We start from the raw sequence: 22,617 nt of genomic DNA, 5'->3' as shown, positions 1-22,617 counted from the left end.
AATAATAAAATCTGGCAGTCTGCATTATAATCATATATAATAAGCATATTTTCTTGAAATCACCCATTTAAAAAAAAATCACAATAATTAATGCACTTCTGAATTTACAGTTAAGAGCTAATTTCATAGATCTTGTTTATATGCATAATTTGATGCCCAAAGAACAAAGTAACAAGATAAGGTTGCAAAAAATAACATTATACTCTACTCCAAATTTAAATCTCTCTTGAAATACTGCTGAAGGAATTTGATATAACAGGTTTTAAAAAAGTTCATATAACCCTTAATTTCATGGATCAGATCAGCTTTTCTGGATTTACCTATATTGGGAATGCCCAAAGCTGAATATTTGAAAGCCAAGGATACATAAGAACCAAAAGAGTTCAGCTATATTACCAAGAATGACCTATAATTGATAGCCAAATACATCTTAGGTCAACTTTACCTGATGGAGTTAAAACCATATAACGGTTATGTCATTAATCAGCACACCATCAAAGGAAAGTATCATGACCTGAAGTCGATGCTTCATTGATTTTAGATTTTTTTTAAACAAGTGAATCTATAAAAAAAAAAGATATTGTTGTCCCTTCTTTGACACATTCCCCATTTCCATTTTCAATTTTATTACAGAGGAACCTGCTAACTCATAAATCGTGGATTTGTTTATTTTCATAGTAATTTGGAGATACTGGATTTCATGATTCTGCGAAAGTTCGCATACACGGCTATGGAAAAATTAGCTATGTTAAATCAACGATGTGGCAAACCTTTACAAACTAAATCCACCGAAGTTGGAACTCAGCATTAATAATGAATCCACAGAATATAATTGAATGCTGTGATACAAGTTTATAACTATCCCATATCATTATAGGTCTTTTATTTTTATGCCCCACCTACGATAGAAGAGGGGCATTATGTTTTCTGGTCTGTTCGTTCGTCCGTTCGTCCGTCTGTCCCGCTTCAGGTTAAAGTTTTTGGTCAAGGTAGTTTTTGTTGAAGTTGAAGTCCAATCAATTTGAAACTTAGTACACATGTTCCCTATGATATGATCTTTCTAAATTTAATGCCAAATTAGAGTTTTGACCCCAATTTCATGGTTCATTGAACTAAAAAAATGATAGTGCAAGTTTCAGGTTAAAGTTTTTGATCAAGGTAGTTTTTGATGAAGTTGAAGTCCAATTTACTTGAAACTTAGTACACATGTTCCCTATGATATGATCTTTCTAATTTAATGCCAAATTAGAGTCTTTACCCCAACTTCACGGTTCACTAAACATAGAAAATGATAGTGCGATTGGGGCATCCGTCGACTATGGACACATTCTTGTTTAAAATTGTAGTAAAGTCATCATCTCTAATCTGTTAACGTAATTATCTATAATGACAGATCACATACATATTAATTCTCAGTTCTCCGGTCAATGTTTTTACATTATCCATGTTATCAGTGTTAGATATTTTTTATATACATCTGGTTAAAGTTAAAGAGTTAATAGGAAGCTTTCTCACGGTTTTGATTCATTCTGCATTCTAACTGTACAACTATCAACATGTATTATTTCAATAGATTATCAGTACTTTAAATGTGTTTCGTTTATATATGTAAATCCAAAGTTACTACAAAAGTATAAAAGTACTTAAAAAATATATAAACTCGGAGGTAAACAAGAATGGGACAGGCCTTAAAACTTTACAAAATCAAATGTAAGACTTTATCAATCAATGGAACCAATGGCAAACAAAACGTATTCCTGACAGACAGTTCCAAAAAATGTGGTTGGCGAAACCTGGTTTTATGGCTAGATAAACTTCCCACCTGCATGAGTTTTTTTTAAAGTTGCGTGATTTTGGCAAAACTAGTTAAACAACCCAAACCGACATGATTGATAAATGTGACAATAGAAGGGATCCAAAAACCAAAAGTGAAAAAATACACTTTAAACATCCAACACTACTGACTAAAGAGTTCAAACATATATACAAAAAAAAAGTGGTAGCTTTCATGTGGTAAAAAACCGTATAACAGAATTCTGAGACAAATGTAGGACAGAGGACAATACATTGTATTTGAGAAATCGCTTGGAGAGGCCAGGCACATGCAATTTTATAGGATTTACCTATTGAAAACCAACAATATTATAGAGCGTTGGTAAATGCAATGGAGCACTAGCTAAAACCGACTGTTATCGTGTTCAACTTATAAAGATGCAACATTATATTGACAGTAACTCATACAGTTCTGGCAACTACTATTCAAATATTCATGCGGAAACGTGTTATCGGGTTAGTGACTGTATATGACATAGAAATTTACAGTCAACGCATTTTGATCGCTCAAATAGAATGAGTGCAGTATTTTTCTTTTCTGTATGTACGACAAAAAGTTTTTTGTTTGTGGCTTTGTGAGATGTATTTTCATGTTGGTTTACATTTTAAGTCAGGTGAGTTGTGTATCTACGATTTATGTTCACACTGTTTTGATGGCTGGAACCAAATTATTGTCACATTAAACAATGATTTCTGTGTGTGTTGGTTGGACTTTTTAACCTTTCTTTTATTCGAGTCCACTGATGAGTCTTCTGTAGACGAAACGAGCGTCTGGCGCAAACACAAATTTTCAATCCTGGTATCTGTGATGAATCTATTTACAACCACTGGGTCGATGCCACTGCTGGTGGAGTTTTTATTCCCTGGTATCACCAGTCAAGTAGTCAGTACTTTTGTGTTGACATAAGTTATCATTGATATTGTCATAATTATAAATGAGCTGTTTATACCAAACTTAAAATTTTTGAAATACTTAGGCTTTCTACCTTAGCTTTAAAAAACTTTTAAGAATTTTTGTTCCTCAACGCTCTTCAACTTCGTACTTTACTTGACCTTTTCAACTTTATTTTGATTCGAGCGTCACTTATAAGTCCTTTTTAGACGAAAACGCGTCTGGTGCATAAACAGTTTCAATCCTGGTATCCATGAAGAGTTTATATTGAATCCCCCCTTTTGAATTTACTTAGGATTCGAAAGTTTATTGATTACAAAATTGACAGAAATGTAACATCTTGCCTATTTTAAATGTTGAACTGTACATAAAACAATTTCATTTTCCACAACAAAATTTCAATGCACAGGTAAGTTTTAAATACATTTATTGTGTATATTTAACATGTGTAGCGTGAAAAAAATAATTAAATGCACAGAGTAGAAGGATTTTATCATTCTAAAGGTAGGTATGTTTATAATAGGGTATACATTTTTGAACTTTGTGTTATTTGATATGTGAGAAACTTCTAAATTGCACTAAAACACATTCAACATGTAAGAAATAATGCCTTGTTTGAAAGATTTTGAATTGGTTCAATTATGTTTAGCTGCAATATTTATTGATTATGAAATGGGGAACGAACACTTTAAAAATGACAAAACAGACTGGACAAAGAATAATTCCAACCATACAGAAGCTGGAAACATGTATCGATGTCATAAAATAGAAGTTCCTTAATGGATGAAATATTCTTTCTACTGGAACACATATTACAATATTTGATATATATATGTATATATGGCTCAGACGTACTTATAAATATAATTATTTTCTGTGACTGTATCTTACATTAATTTGTAGGATCCTTTACTATAGATAATTTAGCTGATCTGTAAAAATAACATCTCCATGCCTTATATATCATGTACTGTAGTACGACGCTAGATTAAAACTGACGTGGAAAGGTAACACCCGGCCACCGAATGCTTCATTTTTATGAAGCCCGGGTGGTCGTGTGGTCTAGCGGGACGGCTACAGTGCAGGCGATTTGTGTGTCACGATATCTCAGTACTAGCATGGGTTCGAATCCCGGAGAGAGAAGAACAAAAAATTTGCGAGAGTAAATTTACAGATCTAACATTGTTGGTTTGATGGTTAGACGAGATATATATATAGAGATAGGGTATGGGATATGTGTTTTAACCAGAACAGATATGGCGATGTTTATAACAAAGTTTTCAGGGAAATTTCTGTAAGGTATATCATGTATAACGAATGTTCATTGACAACGATACCATTCCATGATAAAAAAAAATCGTCAAACAGGAATTTAATAGCAGACATATCTAAAAAAAAACCCACTGACATGAAAGAAATATAAATTAGATTCAAGATCAATTAACAGATAATTCCTTTATTCAGACACTATTTACAAATACAAATACAAATATTTTATTGGCACAAACTCATTAACAATAAATGGTTTATATCTATTGCATAGTAATTTTGGTGCCCTTTATAGCTTGTTTTTCGGCGTGAGCCAAGGCTCTGTGTTGAAGGCCGTACATTGACCTATAATGGTTTACGTTAAAATGATTATTTGGATGGAGAGATGTCTCATTGGCACTCACACCACATCTTCCTATATCTATTAAGCTGTACACTGATATTTTTTTCATAATTTTAAAACCAGATACTGAAGGAGATTTGACCCGTTTCGTTAAGGACATTAGCAAAAATACGGTATCACTCTGGTCCATTTTATGTGCTCAAGTTTTCTTACCAACAATTTAATTGCTGTTATAAAAGCATTACTTCTTTTGTAAGACCCTAATGTTTATAGCTCTTGCAAATAAAAATTACACTGATTTTATAAAACTGTTTATTAGCAAATTTTAATGACTTCGTTTCGTAGTGGACATTTTGTCAGGGACACAACTTCTGAAATTAAAAATCCTATGTTAAAAGCTGTTTATTAAAATATGTTGACTCTAAACATACTTTTGAATTATTAAAGAACATTTATTTCTTCCTTTTTTTACGATATTTTAGAGTATGAATGTAGAACAGGCGGTCTAGGGACATGTTAATTTGGTTGTTTTGGACCATTCAGGAATCAATATCTTATTAATCCCTCTAAAAAATAAACTGTTTCTTTGCTTAAAAATGTTAAATCTATTTCAATGTACTGACTGCACAAAAAATTACTTGCAAAGATCAAACACATTTTTTTAAAAGTGCCTGGGACAAGAAAGTACGTCTTTGTTGAAAAACGCCCTTATACCGGCGAGCCCCCTTTAGTGTTCGTGGTGAGTTAATAACTAATGTAATTAAATTGAAGGAATTACAGTTTCTAATCAAATGATGGTCTTGGACTCTATTTTTTTTTTAAACAGGCCATTTGGATTTTGGATTGATATGGTCTCAAATTTTAAAAGAGAAAAATTGCCAGCGAAAACAGTTTTGATCGATTTCGTTGCAGACACAATTATCATAAAATTAAAATTCTTTATTTAATTCAATGTGTTTAGATTATCAACAGTGCCACTGATGCATCGTCAGTTAATTTCTGGCAAAACATTTGAATGGTATTTTTTCAGGCTTATAAGATTGCATTACAGATAGCCGCAACACACGCGAATTTATGCACTAGGTGCTGGTTGACAATAACACAGGAAGACTAGACACCATATTCATACATTTTACTCTTAGTTCTTAGCGGAAAAGCAGCCATTTAAAGTCTTTGAGTAGAATCGACCGGGGAATTGATAAACTCATAAACTCGCACCCCGCTGCGAGTAAACTACTGCGAAAATAAAAGCCACATTTTCCAACCTTTGTTGTTTGCATGCTGTCTTCTTTAAATTTACAAATCATGCGCGTAGCTAAGTTTACGTCAAAACGCCCGGGCGTACACTTAAATTTTGAAAATATTTTTTTTTAATTTAAATATAATAAGAAAAACTGGTCAAAAGCACATCAGCCTTGTGCTTCTCTCTTCAATGGATTGTAATTTTCAATAAAAAGGGACTAAATTTACTTTAATCAAATAGTTCATTTCATATATTTGTTCCAATTTTCTGTAAAAGTCTGAATCTACTGTGAATTCTGCGTACTTTTCTTATATTTAAAGCAATTCTTCGTTTTTGATGCGTTTTGTTATTTGATTTTGCCATGTGATTATGGACTTTCCCAATTGATCTTCCTCTAAGTTCAGTATTTTTGTGATTTTACTTTTCATTATCTGCTGAGATTCGATATGCGGATTGCATTGTTGTCAAGCATGTGACTCATGTCGCAAAAGCGAGACATAGCGTCGTCAGCGCCGTCAATATTTCGGTTCCGAATGTGAACAAAGTTTTTTAAATGACTATCTGTTAAAAATGCTGTTTATGGTCAAAAGAGTATCCAGTGCAATATAATAATGCAATTTAATTTTCCCCACATTTTACGGATAAAGGGTATTTCTTTCTGCAATTAATAAGTGGTCACAGTTTGGGCTTAATTGTTTTTTTATTTCTTAATTACATTAACTACTTGTCGAACCTTCACCGAGTTTTATGAAAATTTGGAAGACGTTTTTTCTATGATTAATGTCTAAAAGCAAAATTTTGAAAGCATCTGTTTTCGTTCATTTTTCTGTTCTTTACTGATAGCTGAACTTTTCTTTGCGCAAAAAATTGTTTTACATGCTCAATTTATAAACCTTCATAAAATGTGATATATTTGCACACGTTAAATTCCAGATCAAGAAAATATAATAAAGACAATTTTTTTTTTTAAATTCCTGGAAAAGACTGGTACTAGTAAATTGATTCACTTCTTGTGGAAAGAAATTGTGTTCCAGAATTTTTTATATTGCATCTCTAAAAAATATTTTTTTCGTGTTCATTAAAAGGTGCTTTTGTCGATTGTATGTTCACTCACGACTTTAAACAATTTGAAAGTAATATTAGTTTGAACGTTTTCTCTAAAACCAATGTCCGTTAGCTTTCAATTAACACGATGAATAAGTTCTCAAAATTAAACATAAAAGTATTCCATTTAGATTCAAAAGTATGTTATTATCAATGATTTTTTTACTGACAGGAATGGTATGTCATTCTCGATAACTCGATCGCTTTCGGGGGCTTCGTCCCCTCGAACCCATTACCAGCAGGGGGTTGGAATTGAGCGGTTAAAATATTCGTGATTAAGTTTTGAATTTTTGATATTCTATTACAGGAAATTGAAATACGCCAAAAAAACTTCCGATGGAGACCACAGTAAAGAAATTTAAACAAGATGATGAACCTGATTCCCAGGAACTTTTATCCAAAGCGATATCTCCGTTCAATAACAATAATTTAACTATAAAAACAATGGAAGGGACTCTTCATGTCAATAAAGAACAACTCATGGCAGCATCTCCAGTTTTCCATAAAATGTTAACAGCAAATTTTAAAGAGAAAAAAGATCAAGTAATCAATCTTCCAGATAAAAGTGCAATTGCATTTGCTCATTTCTTAAGACACACATTGCCTGGTTTTGATGGAATGGAGATGACAGGTATTCACAATTTTATTGAAATACATGTATATAAGACCAAGTTATCAATCGAACGTCACTGAGTGGTCTTTGGTATGACGAAACGCGTGACTGGCGTACAAAATGTAATCCTTGTATCTATAATGAGTTTTTTGTTATCTGTTTAGTTATTTCAGATGCATAGTTAATACAATAACCGTATCCTATTTGCATAATCTAAAGAGAAACCTGGTAGTTACATCCATCATATAGAAATATAATTTATCCAAATATTGAATAAATATATCAGAAATTGGAATATAAAAACGAAAAAGTGTGAGAGACTCAATATTTAAAGCTTTCCACGAGTTGACTTTCTTATGCATCAAGCTCGGCGAAAAATATCACTGGTAAACATTATAAAGTAAAGTAGAACAATCGTTTTTAAAAAAAATTTGAAATCCAAAAACTAACAACTAAATTATACCAACTACAGTACCACATAGATAAAAGCAGTGTGGAGTAAATATCAACGACAACAGCTATACAACAACACAAACAAGTTTCCCAGAGAAAGAATGCATGACACAAGTAGACAAAATGTACCGGATGCAAAACAGAAAAACGAAATATGACATGGTTAATCTAAAATGTCTAAAAAAAAAAAGGGTAAAATAACGAACTCCGATGAAAATTCTAAATGGAAGGTCCCCTTTCCCTTCTTTTTCCCTGCATAACAAAATGGAACAAAATGGAAAAAAAATCAATCGTGTAGTATTAGAGGATTGACTTTACAATAGCCAGGTGACAGTAAAAGCTGTCATCTAGCCGACATTATATGATAAAGTGTCAGTAATTATAAAGGCACTTACTTTGATTGAATTTAAGATAAAATATTTCTATTTTTTCGGACTTTAAGAATAAATAATTTTTTAGACAAATTCCCCCAAAATATAACAATTCTTGTATACCATCTAGAATTTTTCAACTTCACAGGAAGTACGCAAACCCATTGGGTTGTTGATCTTCTAGTATAAAACTTGAATTTTGGGAAAGACCGATAGACACAAGTGTGCTTGCAGCTACTTTATGGTCCTAGTAGTTCAGAACACAATTTCAACAAATAAATATCAATATAAATCAGTACTCTTAACAACAAAGTAGCGTACATACGTTACTTTTACGCAATACCGTAATATTTGCTCATTGGACTGTCCTGTTTGGTTGATAAGGTCTACATTTTTTTTTTAGATAAGTTTGAATTTTTAGAGTTTAGCCTAGAGTATCACTGAATAAACATGCATTGTCGACATGCGCATCTGTTGTACAAAAACTTGGTATCGTTAATGTTATTCAAACTACAATGTAAAATTGTTTATCTTAAAGAAAAACAAATTTATTGAAAAAAAAATAATATATCTGCATGAATAGTATTCTTATTTTCAAGCTAAACACTTCAACGTAAATTTGATATAATGTTTGCAATATTTTTTTTTATTTCAGATACAGCTGAAAATACCTGCTATATTCTGTCTATGACAGAAATTAGTGATTATTTTAAGTAGGAGCGAAAATCAGAGATTGTTGCTACTTCAGGGTCAAAAATTTATACATATGTATTTTTATAGTTTTTCTCAACAAGCGAATTCAGAAAACTGAATATTTGTAATAGATTTCCGGTTAAAATATCCGACAACACTTTGTATTTTAACAACAAACATTGGTGTAAAACTTTTATTATGATGACAGTACACATTTGTTGACATTACTTGCAGTATACATGTACAATGAAAATAACACTTTATCAATTATGTGCGTCAACAGCGTTTTTCTATATTTTCCTTCATCAGAAACGCTCAAACCAAAACAGTTGAAAGACAACGATTCCACAATACACTGAACCCGGAGGAGCTGTACTCAAATATTTGTTTATATCTAAATCAGGAAACGAGAAATGATAGCTGTTCATAATACAAAAAGTTGAGATCTCAATATACCTTGTCCATGGTATTTTAAATCTTATAGTTTAACTGTCATATTGTTTTTATCTTTTTAGAAACTGTCGCACACCTAATTGTACCGATAGCCCACGAATACCAATGCACAGAAACCCTATCAAAAGTTGATTTGAAACTTGTAAACTGTTGTAACACAACTATTAGACTGAAAACAGAACAGCTTCTAGAATATATTTTGGAAGCAGAACTGTACGATCTGACAAACCTTTTAAACAATTGCATAGAAAAAGCATCCAGAAGGAGATTTACAGCATTTGTTGAAAATCCACAGTTTCAGAAAATATCACCTGGCACAAAGGACAAAATCTGCTTGATGAGATGGAAAAATGTTGACCGTATAATTGACGAAATACCATACACTCTTAGTCAAGGAAAATTAAATGCAATGAGACAAAGTTTTACCGATTATATGGAAGGCTAAAATTTTATCAAGGCGGTTCTATAGTGTTATGGTTTGTGATATGCAACAGCCACATTTTTGAAAGTGCAGTGATACTCACTGAGTATGAAATAATTGTTGGTGTTATACAACATTTTCGACTCTTCATCCAATAAATATTTTCCCAACAATAAACATTGTTTTTTTTTTTTTTTTTTTTTATCTGAACCGTTTATTAATGATAGAAAATCCATATAAAGATACCACAAAAGGCATAAAAACAGTCCGTCGTAGAAAAAATAGAAAAAAAACAACATTCCAGAAGGAAAAACGGCGAAAATATCAACAATAGTTTTTAAAGAATAGATAAAAAAACTAAAATTTCACCAAAGGAACCGGATAAACTCAGCTGCTTTCGGATGGTAAGCATTTCCTGTGTTACTGATTGCATTATTCACGTAAGAGTAAATGCAGTTGTGACGTCATGAAAATTATCTTTTATTTGAAATTTTGTAAAAATACATACATTTGTGTCATTTGTAGAAAGTTAATAGACCAGCGAAGATAAAGAACATGCAAAAACGAATTAAATAATTTACCCTCTGATTGTCTATATGAACAGAATCTATTTCAGTAAGTATTTTCTGGTACACTTATTCCCAACTTTCAAATGATTGTGCAAGTATATATACTTTGTCATATTTGGTGCTACCATTCTACCGTCAACTCTTCGCGAATATTTCGATGAAATCAGAGTTTGAACGTTAAACTTATCAATTATTTTTACGCAAACATTATCAATATAAGTAACATTTGAATTTGTTGAAAGCTGAATATATCGCTTCCTCTACAGCTTAGAAAATACTTCTGATATCTCAAGATTTCAGTGAAAATATTTCCCTTGTATCGATCACTGTTATGAATATGGATACACTTATCATTTAATTCTTGATATCTTTATAACTTTCATCTAGAATTGAATTTTAAATGTGGATTTTCAATAAATGGATGATTCAAAATTACATGATATGACATTGAACAGTAACATTGTAAGGGTGCTTTATGAAGTTAAAAGTTTATTTTCTGGATAATTTTAAATTTATAAACTGGCAATTCAAGAATTTTTTTTGGTATAAAACAGTTCAGTACCGAAGTACCTGAGTTGATATGATCTTCGGGAACTGAAAGACCACACGCAAAAGTATCCACCCTGTGCTTGTTAAAAATCAAATTGAAACTTTAATGCGTCTAAAAGGCGTTTCTGGATTGACCTTTAAATGGGACGTTGACAGTCGCAGACTAGTAATGTTAATTCAATGATGTATAAGATGTTGGTTCAAGCAACATTACATTTCCAACAGTACAAAACCATGTTATAATACAAATTGAAATAAACTCATCAAAAATACCAAGATTGACATATTGTATTTGCGCCGTCATCAGTGACGCTCGATTAAAAAGTCAAATAAAAAATTAAAAGTTAAGTCAATAATTTCGACCATATAAATGATTATTCATGTCAACACATAAGTGCTGGCTACTGGACTGGTGACACCTTTTCGAAATGAATTAAACTCACCCAGCAGTTGCATCGAACTTAAGGTTGTAAATAAACAATCCACTACTTTAAATTGAGATAATACATGTAGTATGTTTGATAACACGTTCGGTTAAACTTTTGATACTGAATTTTAACCTCATAAGACTTCTTATCGTTGTGTTATAAATTTCCAGTTATAAATAATCTAGTGGCAAGTTAGCATGGTCTGTTATATTTTCCTTGGAATTATTTCAATTATACATGTCAACCATGGTTTTCTATTGGACAATGTAAATACTGTCCATATATATGTCAATCCAAATGGTTCAGACAACAATACAGGGTAAGATCATTACAGTCATCTTCAGTTATTGTCCATTCGTTTGATGTGTTTTATCATTTGAACAGGGACTTTCCGGTATATGAATTTTCCTCGGAAGTTCATTATTTTTAAGATTTTCTTTTTCTACGTAAGGAAAAAGTAAAATCACAAAAATACTGAACTCAGAGGAAAATCAATTCGGAAAGTCCATAATCACATGGCAAAATCAAATAACAAAACGCATAAAAAACGAATGGACAAGAACTGTCTGAAATGTCTGCACTAAGTCTGGAATGAGACAGTTCAATACCATTCGTTTGATGTAGTTAAGCTTTTGATTTTTCTATTTTGAATTTGCAATGGCGTTCGCTTTTTTTTGGTTTATTTTATTTTTACCTTATCATTTCATAACACCAAACACGTTTGTGACAATTGAAGACCGGAACAAGCGTTCGTGTACTGTTAATCATCAAATAATTTCATCCAATAAGAAGCAAGTTTTTCCCCGAGACAAATTACCTATTGTTGAGCCCTTTCGGTTATGCTATCTTTGGTTTGTGATCCTGGCAGACGCTTTATACATTTGGCTTCCGCAAATGTATTCATACCGTTTACAGAATCAATTAGACTGCACCAAAGTCGCATTTAGAGGAGTAATTTTTCTTAAGTGATGCTCGAGGCCAAACTATTTAAGAGTCAAAAACATTATACAAGTTATGAAGTGGTAATGTAACCAACGAAATTAGATGCAAAGTCAAACTCGAACAATGAACTATTTCGAAACTATGCATACGGGATATACGTTATCATTTAGGTCTCGAGTATACCCGATTACATCCTCGGATTTCAAATGTTTGGCTTTGAGCGTTCCTGATGGAGGTAAATCCAGAAAAGCGCTTCGGACGCATTAAAATATTTAACGTGTTGTTTCCAATTTTTTTAACAGTATTTTCAGCAATAGTTGAAGAAAACGATTTAGTTAAAACGAACCACATTTCTAACTTAACTTATAACCTGGAAAGTCAATTTAAAATGCAGAGGAACTTAAATTCATCTATAAGTTGAAAATGATAAAAGATGTGATGCGATATATGAATTCATGAGCAATGCATGCTACAATCATCGATTTCAGTGAAATAACAACTCAAACACGAAAATAACCATTCAACATGGACTTGTCAATGGACAGTTTCCAACAATAAAAAACGTTTAAATCTTAATCAGTAGAAAATCAAGCTCACCTCAACTGTTACTTTGAATTTAAAATAAATGATACCACAGATGTCTTAAATTTCAAATGGTATATGAGAAAATATATTTTTAAAATTGAGAATGAAACACAAGTTAATTACAGATTAGATATACTTTCATAAACGTAATTGCATACATTAAGGTTAACCAAACAACTTCAGATATTTCTTTAGTTTCAATTGTTAGATTTGTTTAAACATACTCTTAGATTTTTTCTTTTTTCTTCCAAATTTTTTTAAGCCCTATTGGCGTATTCAACCTTTTGAGTATTTTGTCGAATTGTCTCCGATTTTTTCTATATCCGACCGTGGAAGACACTCACGAGTTATTACGGGTATTTAAAAAAAACATCCTAATCAGGAACCCTATTTTTGTATCTGAATAATGTTCTGACGTCAATAATAATAATTTATTTTCAATTAAAAAATTATGACGTCAAATTTTATTTTGTGGGGTGTACTTTTTTGCAGGAATATGAGTTGTTTTAAAAAACGGCATACAACATGTACCGATTAAGTATAGATACATCTATTGGCATTCTAACAATGTTTGTAGATTTTTTTCAAAAGATACTATTGCTCAAATGTGAACCTACTTGTAAACAAGATAATTATACGATGGGACGGAATGCAATGTTAATATTTAAACGACGCATTGGGAAATTGTCTCGTTTTAAAATTGGTTACAATGCCACCACTCCAATTACAAAATTGAATTAGCTATATTCATTTGATGTTTCACAGTGAAGGTAACAAGAAGTATGTGACTATTAAATCAGGCTGGATGTTATTAATTATTTTACATGAATGAAAACAAGATGTTTTGGTTTTCACTTCTCTTCAACTTTGTATGTGATTGGAACATTCAAAATAATTACAACAATTGTATAAGGAAATTATGTTAAAATTTATTTCAACAACATTCTAAAAATAATATGTTTTTAAACAGCCGCTGAAACGATTTGTATAACGATATTCGTGGAATATCATTAAAATAATGTTACAGATAGAACAATCTTTGTCGGATAATAATATCACTTCATTCTAATATTTACCATTTTATTATGTCTACTTATCGTCTTATTTAAAAATTGTCGCAATACCATTGTAATCTCGAAACAATTACAATTTTGAAGAATTTATATTTACAACTTCATATTTTTATTTATTATATAATTAGAACTGATTTGGGAAATCCAGTAAAGACAATAGAAAAGGCTCTTTTAAGAAGTGACGAGCTAGGCAGGAGAGATAAAGGTAAGAGCTTTTTATGCTATTAAAACATATAATTTCTAATTAAACAAAACCACTACACTATTTTGCCATTTGATAAGGAACTTCCGTTTTGTAAGTTCAGTATTTTTGTGATTTTACGTCTCATTTGTCCTCATCGTTCCAGTTTCTGAGGGTACCACAAGTATAGCATTGAGCACGTGTTATCCTTCAATCATTCGATCATCTCAATTTTCACGGGAATATTTTGATCAAGGTTAAGGGTCAATAATTAAATTATAACCAACATCGGACAATGAATAGTACAACTTCCGTATTTACGTTACATTATGATGACCTCCACAAAACTAAGTTGACAAATTGTTAAAATCAATGTATTGTATTTATAATAACTAATCTTAATTCATATATATATATATATATATAAATATAAATTTACTGTATAATCTCCCTGGTTAAACAGTAACTAATTCACAGGGATACCCGGCTGAATGCTGTGAGTCGAGTAATTTGTTAAACAGCAGAGAAATGTACAATATAAGATTCATCGTAAAAAGAAGTATTGAGCACGTTTGGGTTCACTTTAACTATCATATCATGGATTCGTTTATTTATCATATTTAGCCAAATACTTATGTTTTCCTAACACTAAGTTAATATACCTTTATTTGTATTTGTCACACATTTTCGAAATTTTGATTTTCACTACTTTTCAACTTCGTATGTGATTGATAATTTTTTTCTATTTTAGCTTCACTGATGAGTTTTATTGATTCTTTGACTTTAGAATTTTAAATAAGTTTAAATAATTGTAAATAAGTTGTTGATGTTTATTTTCATAGACATTTTTATCGAACTGACAACTGGGTATTATGAGCTAGAGTCAACATTACGAGTTCATAACTTTAGACCAAGGAAGCTAACTATCAGGGCATATCAAGGTCAGGAAGTCCACGTGGTAAGTTGTAAATATTCCAACAAAACAATGTTAGCAGGTCATTATGATTAGTAATAAAAGTAAAAATATCAAAAATACCAAACTTCGAGGAAAATTCAAAACGGAAAATCAAAAAGCTCAAACACACCAAACACATAAACCGAATGGATAACCCCTGTCATATTCCGGACTTAGTAAGGGAAATGGTTTATGTAGAGAATACTGGCTTTCGCCTAGTTTTATACCTGGCTAAACCTGTCACTTGTATGACAGTCGCATAAAATTTAATTTTATTCACAATGATATTGCGATAAAAATAAACAGACATAATAGGTAAAAATTGTCAAAAGTAGGGGTGGTGTATAGCAGTCATCATTGTATTATAATCTTAATCACTATAAAAAAAACCAAATGTGTCAACAACAAAAAAAGGGTATATAGACAAAGCTCATTAACGAAAACAAAAGAAACCAATACAAGAATTTACCATAGCACAATCACACAATGCCGAAATGTATAAGTACCGAGGCACGTGAGGATCAAAACATACGGTGCGTTAGTTGATAACGGTCGATTTTGTCAGTTTTTATGGACTTCCCCTTTATGAATAAACCTGTTTCTATTTGTTTATACCTTTTTATAACAAAAGTACATGTTAATGTAACAAGATTTTGTATTGACCAAAGGTTTAACGTGAAATACGTTTCACTACAGTATAATTCAACGTACTTTAATTCACTGACTACTATCTAAATTAAAGTTAATTTTCACAAAACAGTACATAAGCATTAATGAGTTTGACTGTCCCTCTGGTATCTTTCGTCCCTCTTTTACTTTGCATACAAAGATAAATATCTATTGGTGAGAACAATTCTTTGCATCTCTGTCCCCGGAAACACTTTTGTTTTTGAAGAAATCTTAAAAATGAGCAATCGTATCGAAAAATAGAGTCGGAAGAACCATTCTATATTCAGGCTTGTTTAAGTTAATTGTTTTGTCTTGAAAATGTTTAAAGCAGATCTAGTTGTTATCCTTATATGTTAAGCCTACCCAGTAGAATGAAATAATTATACCACCACAGTAACAAAAAGATGAAAGTGAAACACATTTGTAATGAGTCATAACAACTGAGTTTGTAATGTGTTTGAATGAAAAAGCTTCGTGACTTCTAAATTAAAGGATGCCTTGTTGGTTAATTTGTTGGTAGGCAGAGGCTGATTGGACACCACGTTATCTCTTCAATGGCTTCTTTTTTTAATATTGAGGAAATTATCCATCGTAATGGCTATGAAGAATTTCCTTGCAAGAGATTGCAAAGAGGTCATGGCAAAATCTTCTAAACATTACGTGAAACAGTGTGAGCAAAGGCTATGTGCTAAATTTATGGTACATTCAAAATAACAGCGTGTATTATTTTCATACTTCATAAACAAGAAAATCAAGTGATTCACACAAAACGCATCAACAAAAAACTGACAATCCTCGCTTATTTACTTTCAATTATGACCCAGATTAGTTTTGTTTTGCATTACTTCAAAGCTGTATATATAGCGTTTATAACGGCTGTCTATACATGAATACTTCGATGGAAAATATAAAGTATATACAGTAAAGAATATACAAGGTTTCTGAAAAGATCTTTTACAGACATTAAATTACATGTTTTGCATGTCTTTATCATGTTTTTGTACAAATGTACAAAAAATCTTCAAACTCTTTTGCATCTTACGTTTTATTTATAGACTGGAGGAAAAAGAATCAACTCTTCCGCCTTTAAAAGTGTGACAGATACAGGTTCTCTACAGCGGTTACCATCGATAGCAAGGAACAAAGTAAATTATTTCATTTTTAATATCATATTATGGAATCCTATCACAGGAAAAATATTATACAATGGCAAACATCTTCAGTCCCCCACACTATTGAAAATATATATGCACATACTTTTATTGATCAATGAAAGCTATTGTAAGAGAGTTCAAACCGGTCCAATCGTGTATCACGAATACTGTGGATTCGTTAATATTCGTTAGATACCAATTTTCGTGGATTTCGTGGTTACAGAAAAACCACGAAGTCAAATGTTCAACGAATTAAAAATTGTCTAAAGGAATGAGTGCAGACTTTGCCACAACCACGAACTTGAATATCCACGAATATGTAATTCTAACTCAAACCACGAAAATTGGTACCCGCGTAAATAAATGAATCCACAGTATAATCATTTAGAAAAAAGTCTTGCAAATGTTTATGCTTTTCACTAAAAATAATATCATGGTGTAGAACTATGAGGCATTCTAAACTATTTTGATACCAAAACTTCTATTGATTGTTTCTTTGGTACCTGCACCTAATTCAAAATCTTCTTTCATAAAGCAAATAATAAGTTAACAGTCCAACCACTGTAGGACTCTGGATCGAATTGGAAACTGTCTGTTACTCACATATGACTCCACTTCAGGTCTTGGATTGGTCTCCATGTTGAATTCTTAATTTTCGTTTACGTTTCAACATAACCTGTATGATGATATTCTTTTTCAACAATAAAACTGAGAATGGAAATGGGAAATGTGTCAAAGATGCAACAACCCGACCATAGAAAAGACAACAGCAGAAGGTCACCAACAGGTCTTCAATGTAGCGAGAAATTCCCGCACACGGAGGCGGGCCCCTACACAAATATATATATACTAGTTCAGTGATAATGAACGCCATACTAAACTCAAGATTGTACACAAGAAACTAAAATTAAAAATAAAACACGACTACCAAAGACCAGAGGCTCCTGACTTGGGACAGGCGCAAAAATTCGGCGGGGTTAAGCATGTTTATGAGATCTCAACCCTCCCCCTATACCTCTAGCCAATGTAGAACAGTAAACGTGAAAATAAATGTTTTTATGTGACGTCTTGGTTTTTCAAATTCAGAATATCTGTAATCTATATTGAAAGTAATCGTATGGAAGAATCCTATCGTTTTAAACCACACTTGGCACTGTTTTGATCGTCAAATAGCTGATATCTGATAAGCTGTGAAATTTAATTCCGTCTTTGTAGATTTTAGGACATATATTAGTTCATTTTAACAGATCCTGCATTGGACTTGACTGTATTTTGTATTACATAGTCTACACCAATCTCCGACGAAGATCTCACATCCTTACCTACGTCGTATCACTACAATGAAAGTGTAGTGTTCTGAGTATACGAAAAGGAAACGAGACAAATTACACATACGACTTTGGTAAATGTTTTAGGTACTTCAAGTTCGACTGTCTGATGCTGGAATAACAGATCTTGGTACTCTTCAAACAATTGGATTTTATTCAAAACACATTGCACCTTTAGAAATTTTTGAGAATGAAAAACCATTAACGTTGGCTAGATATCCAAATAAGGTAAGTCTCAACATATCTTCTTATATTTGAACTTCCCGTAAAGTTTGGGAATTTGCAGTTTTCCGTAATCTGATCACGGTGATTTTTTTTAAATTCTGTCAAAAATTCCGATTCAGTTGATTGAAACATCATAAATTATATATTATGTTGAACATTAGTGCAAATTATCGCTAATTTCAAATTATCCGAAGAGTCCAATAATGCCGTTAAAGTTATTATCCGTATAATTTGACATTGAACACTGTCATGTTTATTCTGACAGTTAAAACGTCTTTACCTAGACCATTAGTTATTGGGTGTTAACTGACTGATATTTCAGTCCGAGACATTATTTACTCACTAGCTTTTATTGAATTTGAACTACTTGTCGGTAACTGCGAGTACTCGAAGATCTGTACTTTATATATTTGTTTAGGGGCCAGCTGAAGGACGCCTCCGGGTGCGGGAATTTCTCGCTACATTGAAGACCTGTTGGTGACCTTCTGCTGTTGTTTTTTTCTATGGTCGGGTTGTTGTCTCTTTGGCACATTCCCTATTTCCATTCTCAATTTTATTTGTGTCTGTTTTGTTTTAGGGATTATTGATACAACGCCGTGTACCCGTCTGTGTGTTTATTAGATGTTGTTTCTGCTGCAAATCGATCTGAGGAGTTAAGCCCTCAGTTTAAACCTAGTTATTCATAGTGGATTGGGAAACAAGTTTTGCAATTAATATTAATCCCTTTCCAGCGGCATAAGCCTGCTCTTTTTCGAAATCTACAAGGGTGTCTTTTACGTGCAAGAGATATGGCTCGTAAGCCCTTTTCAAATAAGTTGTATAATTTGATCATATTTTGTACCGTTACACCCTTGTCCAAGGCTAGGGAAAGCGCCTTGAAATATGGTTAATCCTATCATATTCTATCTATTAATATGCAACTGTCCAAAGTCAGGAGGCTGTGGTTGTCTGGTTCACGTCTGTCTTAATAGTTAATCATAAGTTGCATTGTTGTAAATTGTTATAAATGAGGCAGTAAGTTTTTACGTTTGTGTTGTGTCAATTATGCCAAGACCTTTTAAAGCCCACTCTAAGGTTTTAAGGTACGAATGCCTATAATTGGTTACATCCAATGCATTTGAAATGATGTGGTTAAGGGTTTCATTGGTAATCATATCACATCTCATTATTTCTATATACGAAGTTTATTTTGAATAGACTTTCATTGAATTATGCTCTTGGAATTTGACAGCATTAAGGGAAGGTCTTGTTGTCCTGAAGCGCAACGTTTCAGATTGAATGTTCATATTTTATACTTCAGGACTACATCAATATTAATCAAAACTACAGTGATGGAAAATCGTTCACCTACTTATCTGACAGACCAAAACAATGGCATAATGAACACGATGTATGGGCACATGGATTCTGGTAAATATCAATAGCATTGACGATTCCAATTGACTGTAATAAAATATAATGCATTCTGGGTAATATTTTCAAACGCGTGCACAAAACATTGCGGTTTGTTTATATCGTTCTAAACAATTGAAATTCAACCAATGACGTAACGCTATTTTCATTTAGGTGTACGAACAGAGATTACCAATGGTTCTTTAGATTCTAAAAAGGCGAATTGCGCATTTCCTCAATTATTGTCTATTCAGTGATGCTCATGGCTGAAATCCAACAAACATAACAAAACGCTGAAGAACTGATTAAAACAAAAAGGAACAAACGTATAGTCAATTTCAAAACAAGGAGTGTGTGGTGTACCTCGTTCATGTTTTTATATTTACTAAAAATAAAGGCCACATCAACATGCTGTCGACTTTTCCACCATATTTCACGTAAATTGATAACGTCTCATCGTAATCATCTTTCCACTTTTAACTAGAACAGTTTACGATTTATCTAACTATTGATACTTCCTATTTTTTGTCTATCGTTTGCACTATATGAAAATGAGGATAAAAGAGGGACGAAAGATACCAGAGGGACAGTCTAACTCATGAATCTAAAAAATACTGACAACGCCATGGATAAGTGGTATGATAACAATGAGACAATTATCATCCGGTGTGCAAATGAAGGGGAATTAAGCAATTAGACGCAACCATTTGGCCTTTCACAATTAATAAAACTCACACGGTAAAAACGGCTTTTAAAGGCACTGTCATAAAAAAAAGAGAATCATATTAAATCAGAAAGCTTACTGCGTAGTGTATCCTAATTCTGTCATGGTTTTATGTACTTTCAGGATGTGGAGTTGGGCAGACCGTGCCATCAGAATACAACATCTCGATCCTGTGAACAAAAATATTACATTGGCTAGCAAAACAAGATTTGGCCTACGACCAGGTATGCGATATAATTTTTCTAAATCATGGTTTCTGCTAATAAATGTATCATTATATATCATTGTTTGAATTTTCAACAAAAAAACTTCAAAGCATTTACTTTTGAAAAACTAACGCTATGATCCGTGTGTTTCGCTCACCTCCTTAATAGAAATAGACATAGAAATAGAAATAACCGTTTTTTTTTTTAATTGTGTGCTATGTTCTGTTATGTTAAACAATGAAAAAGATATTAAAAAAATCGCTTAGTTTAGTTTTCTTTTGCGTATGAAAGCAATACAGAAAGAAACAAGAATGTGTCCATAGTACACCGATGCCCCACTTACACTATCATTTTCTTTGTTCAGTGGACCGTGAAATTGGGATAAAAACTGAAAACTATAATCTGACATTAAAATAAGACAGATCATATCATAGAGAACATTTGTACTAAGTTTCAATCTGATTGGACTTCAACTTCATCAAACGTTACCTTGACCAAAAACTGTAACCTGAAGTGGAACAGACGGAGGAACGAAAAGACGCACAGACCAGAAAACATAATGCCCCTCTACCATCGTAGGTTGGGCATACAAATAATCCTATGTTTACCCATTGGCACCGGTACAGGTATACATAAAACAATCTTGTATAATTCTTTCGATTACACATTACGAAAAAAGAACGATAAGATGATCAGCTCAACTAAATACAATATACATTAATTGTGTAGTTGAGTTATAAAACTGATAAAAACATTTTGACAATTTAAAGAAGTTTCTGGTTGCTCTGTTTGTTTTCTTTTAAGGTCACTATAATGGGATTAATCCAACTGCTGTCGGATTTAATCACCAAGGCGGTTATTTCCGTTTTGTCAATGTTATGTCTGAACTCGACGAACCGGTAAGCATAATTTTGTTCATTTTTCTTATCATTATCATATATCGAGTAACCTATTCAGCTGTTTAGACTGTTCGTCATGTTTTCTTTAAATGTCATATAAGCCAAGTTAAGAATATGGCAGTCGTTTTCAAAATAGTCCGTTTTTACGTATGGTATCAGTGATGGCATGCCTTATAGCAAAATATGCTATACTAAATATGAAATAACAAAAAATTTTTGGATTGATTGATTGATGTATTATTGTTTGTTAATATATTAAGGGGCTTGGCTAAGCATAATTGCAATTTGTATACAGTCAAAAGGACGACATTCGTCATGGGCCTTATTGGCTTAAATTTTGATATAAGGGAACTGTAGACACCTTTTCTATCCTTTCGAGGTCAGGGTTGTTAACTCAATTGTGTTGTAAATACGGTCCCAGATATTGCAGTAACTAACAGAAAAGAAATAAACAAACAATCTTTTTTCAGGGTGAATATTTTGTTGATCGTGACAATGGTGTTTTATATGTATGGCCAAGTAAAGATGCACCTTACTCGGAAAAAGACCAAATATATGCTTCAATAGTTCCGACATGCATTGAGTATGATTGCTTTATTAGAACACATAATATCATTACATTATTTCGTGTTTTGTTCAAAACCATTTTTGGGATATGTGATCCAAACTTAAACTAAAACTTACTGGATTTCCGAATCCATTTTAAAGATTGAAGAGCAAAAGGCAAATTCTCATCTGTTTTTTTTTCCTGTCAGAGAAATACCGTTTTGCAATTAAAGACAATTAGCAGGAACGGAATTGAAGTGTTATCTAACAGCAAGGTACAGATAGGTATATATCGTTAATGTGTTTTGGAGGATAAACTGATGATTTTCCTTTTAAACTAAACAAATTGAATTGTGTGTTACAAACAAGGCAGATACAAATTATTTATTAGATGATAGTGTTGAATTAAAAAAGGATACACAATTTAAAACGTTTCATATACAAGTTTTTCTGAAGTTTTTAGTTAGTATATCAACTGATTTGGACTGATTTATGATAGAATTT

General features: G+C 32.2%; 2 protein-coding genes across 3 annotated transcripts in view; both read left to right on the top strand.

The window, feature by feature from the left end:
• Window positions 1-2,956: 2,956 nt before the first annotated feature.
• On the top strand, window positions 2,957-9,865 carry LOC139527027 (uncharacterized). Of its 2 annotated transcripts, none has more exons than XM_071322273.1 (3): window positions 2,957-3,134; window positions 6,992-7,315; window positions 9,330-9,865. In XM_071322273.1, the coding sequence occupies exons 2-3, from the start codon at window positions 7,021-7,023 to the stop codon at window positions 9,710-9,712; spliced, it is 678 nt and encodes a 225-aa protein (XP_071178374.1). In that variant the 5' UTR covers window positions 2,957-3,134; window positions 6,992-7,020; the 3' UTR covers window positions 9,713-9,865. The 2 variants fall into 2 exon arrangements, with proteins under 2 accessions (XP_071178374.1, XP_071178373.1); XM_071322272.1 differs by lacking the exon at window positions 2,957-3,134 and adding an exon at window positions 3,163-3,229.
• A 1,555-nt stretch (window positions 9,866-11,420) lies between these two features.
• The window catches only part of LOC139527023 (uncharacterized), a 34,346-nt gene continuing 23,149 nt past the window's right edge, over window positions 11,421-22,617 (top strand). Inside the window, exons 1-9 of the mRNA XM_071322265.1 lie at window positions 11,421-11,553; window positions 13,963-14,039; window positions 14,858-14,973; window positions 16,695-16,784; window positions 18,209-18,349; window positions 19,647-19,756; window positions 20,586-20,686; window positions 21,473-21,567; window positions 22,038-22,150. Coding sequence (XP_071178366.1) covers window positions 11,432-11,553; window positions 13,963-14,039; window positions 14,858-14,973; window positions 16,695-16,784; window positions 18,209-18,349; window positions 19,647-19,756; window positions 20,586-20,686; window positions 21,473-21,567; window positions 22,038-22,150 — 965 coding nt within the window. The 5' untranslated portion in view covers window positions 11,421-11,431. The remainder of the gene's footprint in view (window positions 11,554-13,962; window positions 14,040-14,857; window positions 14,974-16,694; window positions 16,785-18,208; window positions 18,350-19,646; window positions 19,757-20,585; window positions 20,687-21,472; window positions 21,568-22,037; window positions 22,151-22,617) is intronic.

Source organism: Mytilus edulis, chromosome 6 (genome assembly GCF_963676685.1).
Source record: "Mytilus edulis chromosome 6, xbMytEdul2.2, whole genome shotgun sequence".
NCBI lineage: Eukaryota > Metazoa > Mollusca > Bivalvia > Mytilida > Mytilidae > Mytilus > Mytilus edulis.
Note: the sequence above shows the minus strand (reverse complement) of the source record. Positions and strands in the feature narration are given on the sequence as shown.

What these genes read in the sequence shown, in the direction of transcription:
- LOC139527027 (XM_071322273.1), top strand. Translation starts at nt 7,021, where the DNA reads ATGGAGACCACAGTAAAGAAATTTAAACAAGATGATGAACCTGATTCC. An exon ending in TGATGGAATGGAGATGACAG is followed by an intron (nt 7,316 to 9,329) that starts GTATTCACAATT and finishes TTATCTTTTTAG; the next exon opens with AAACTGTCGCACACCTAATT.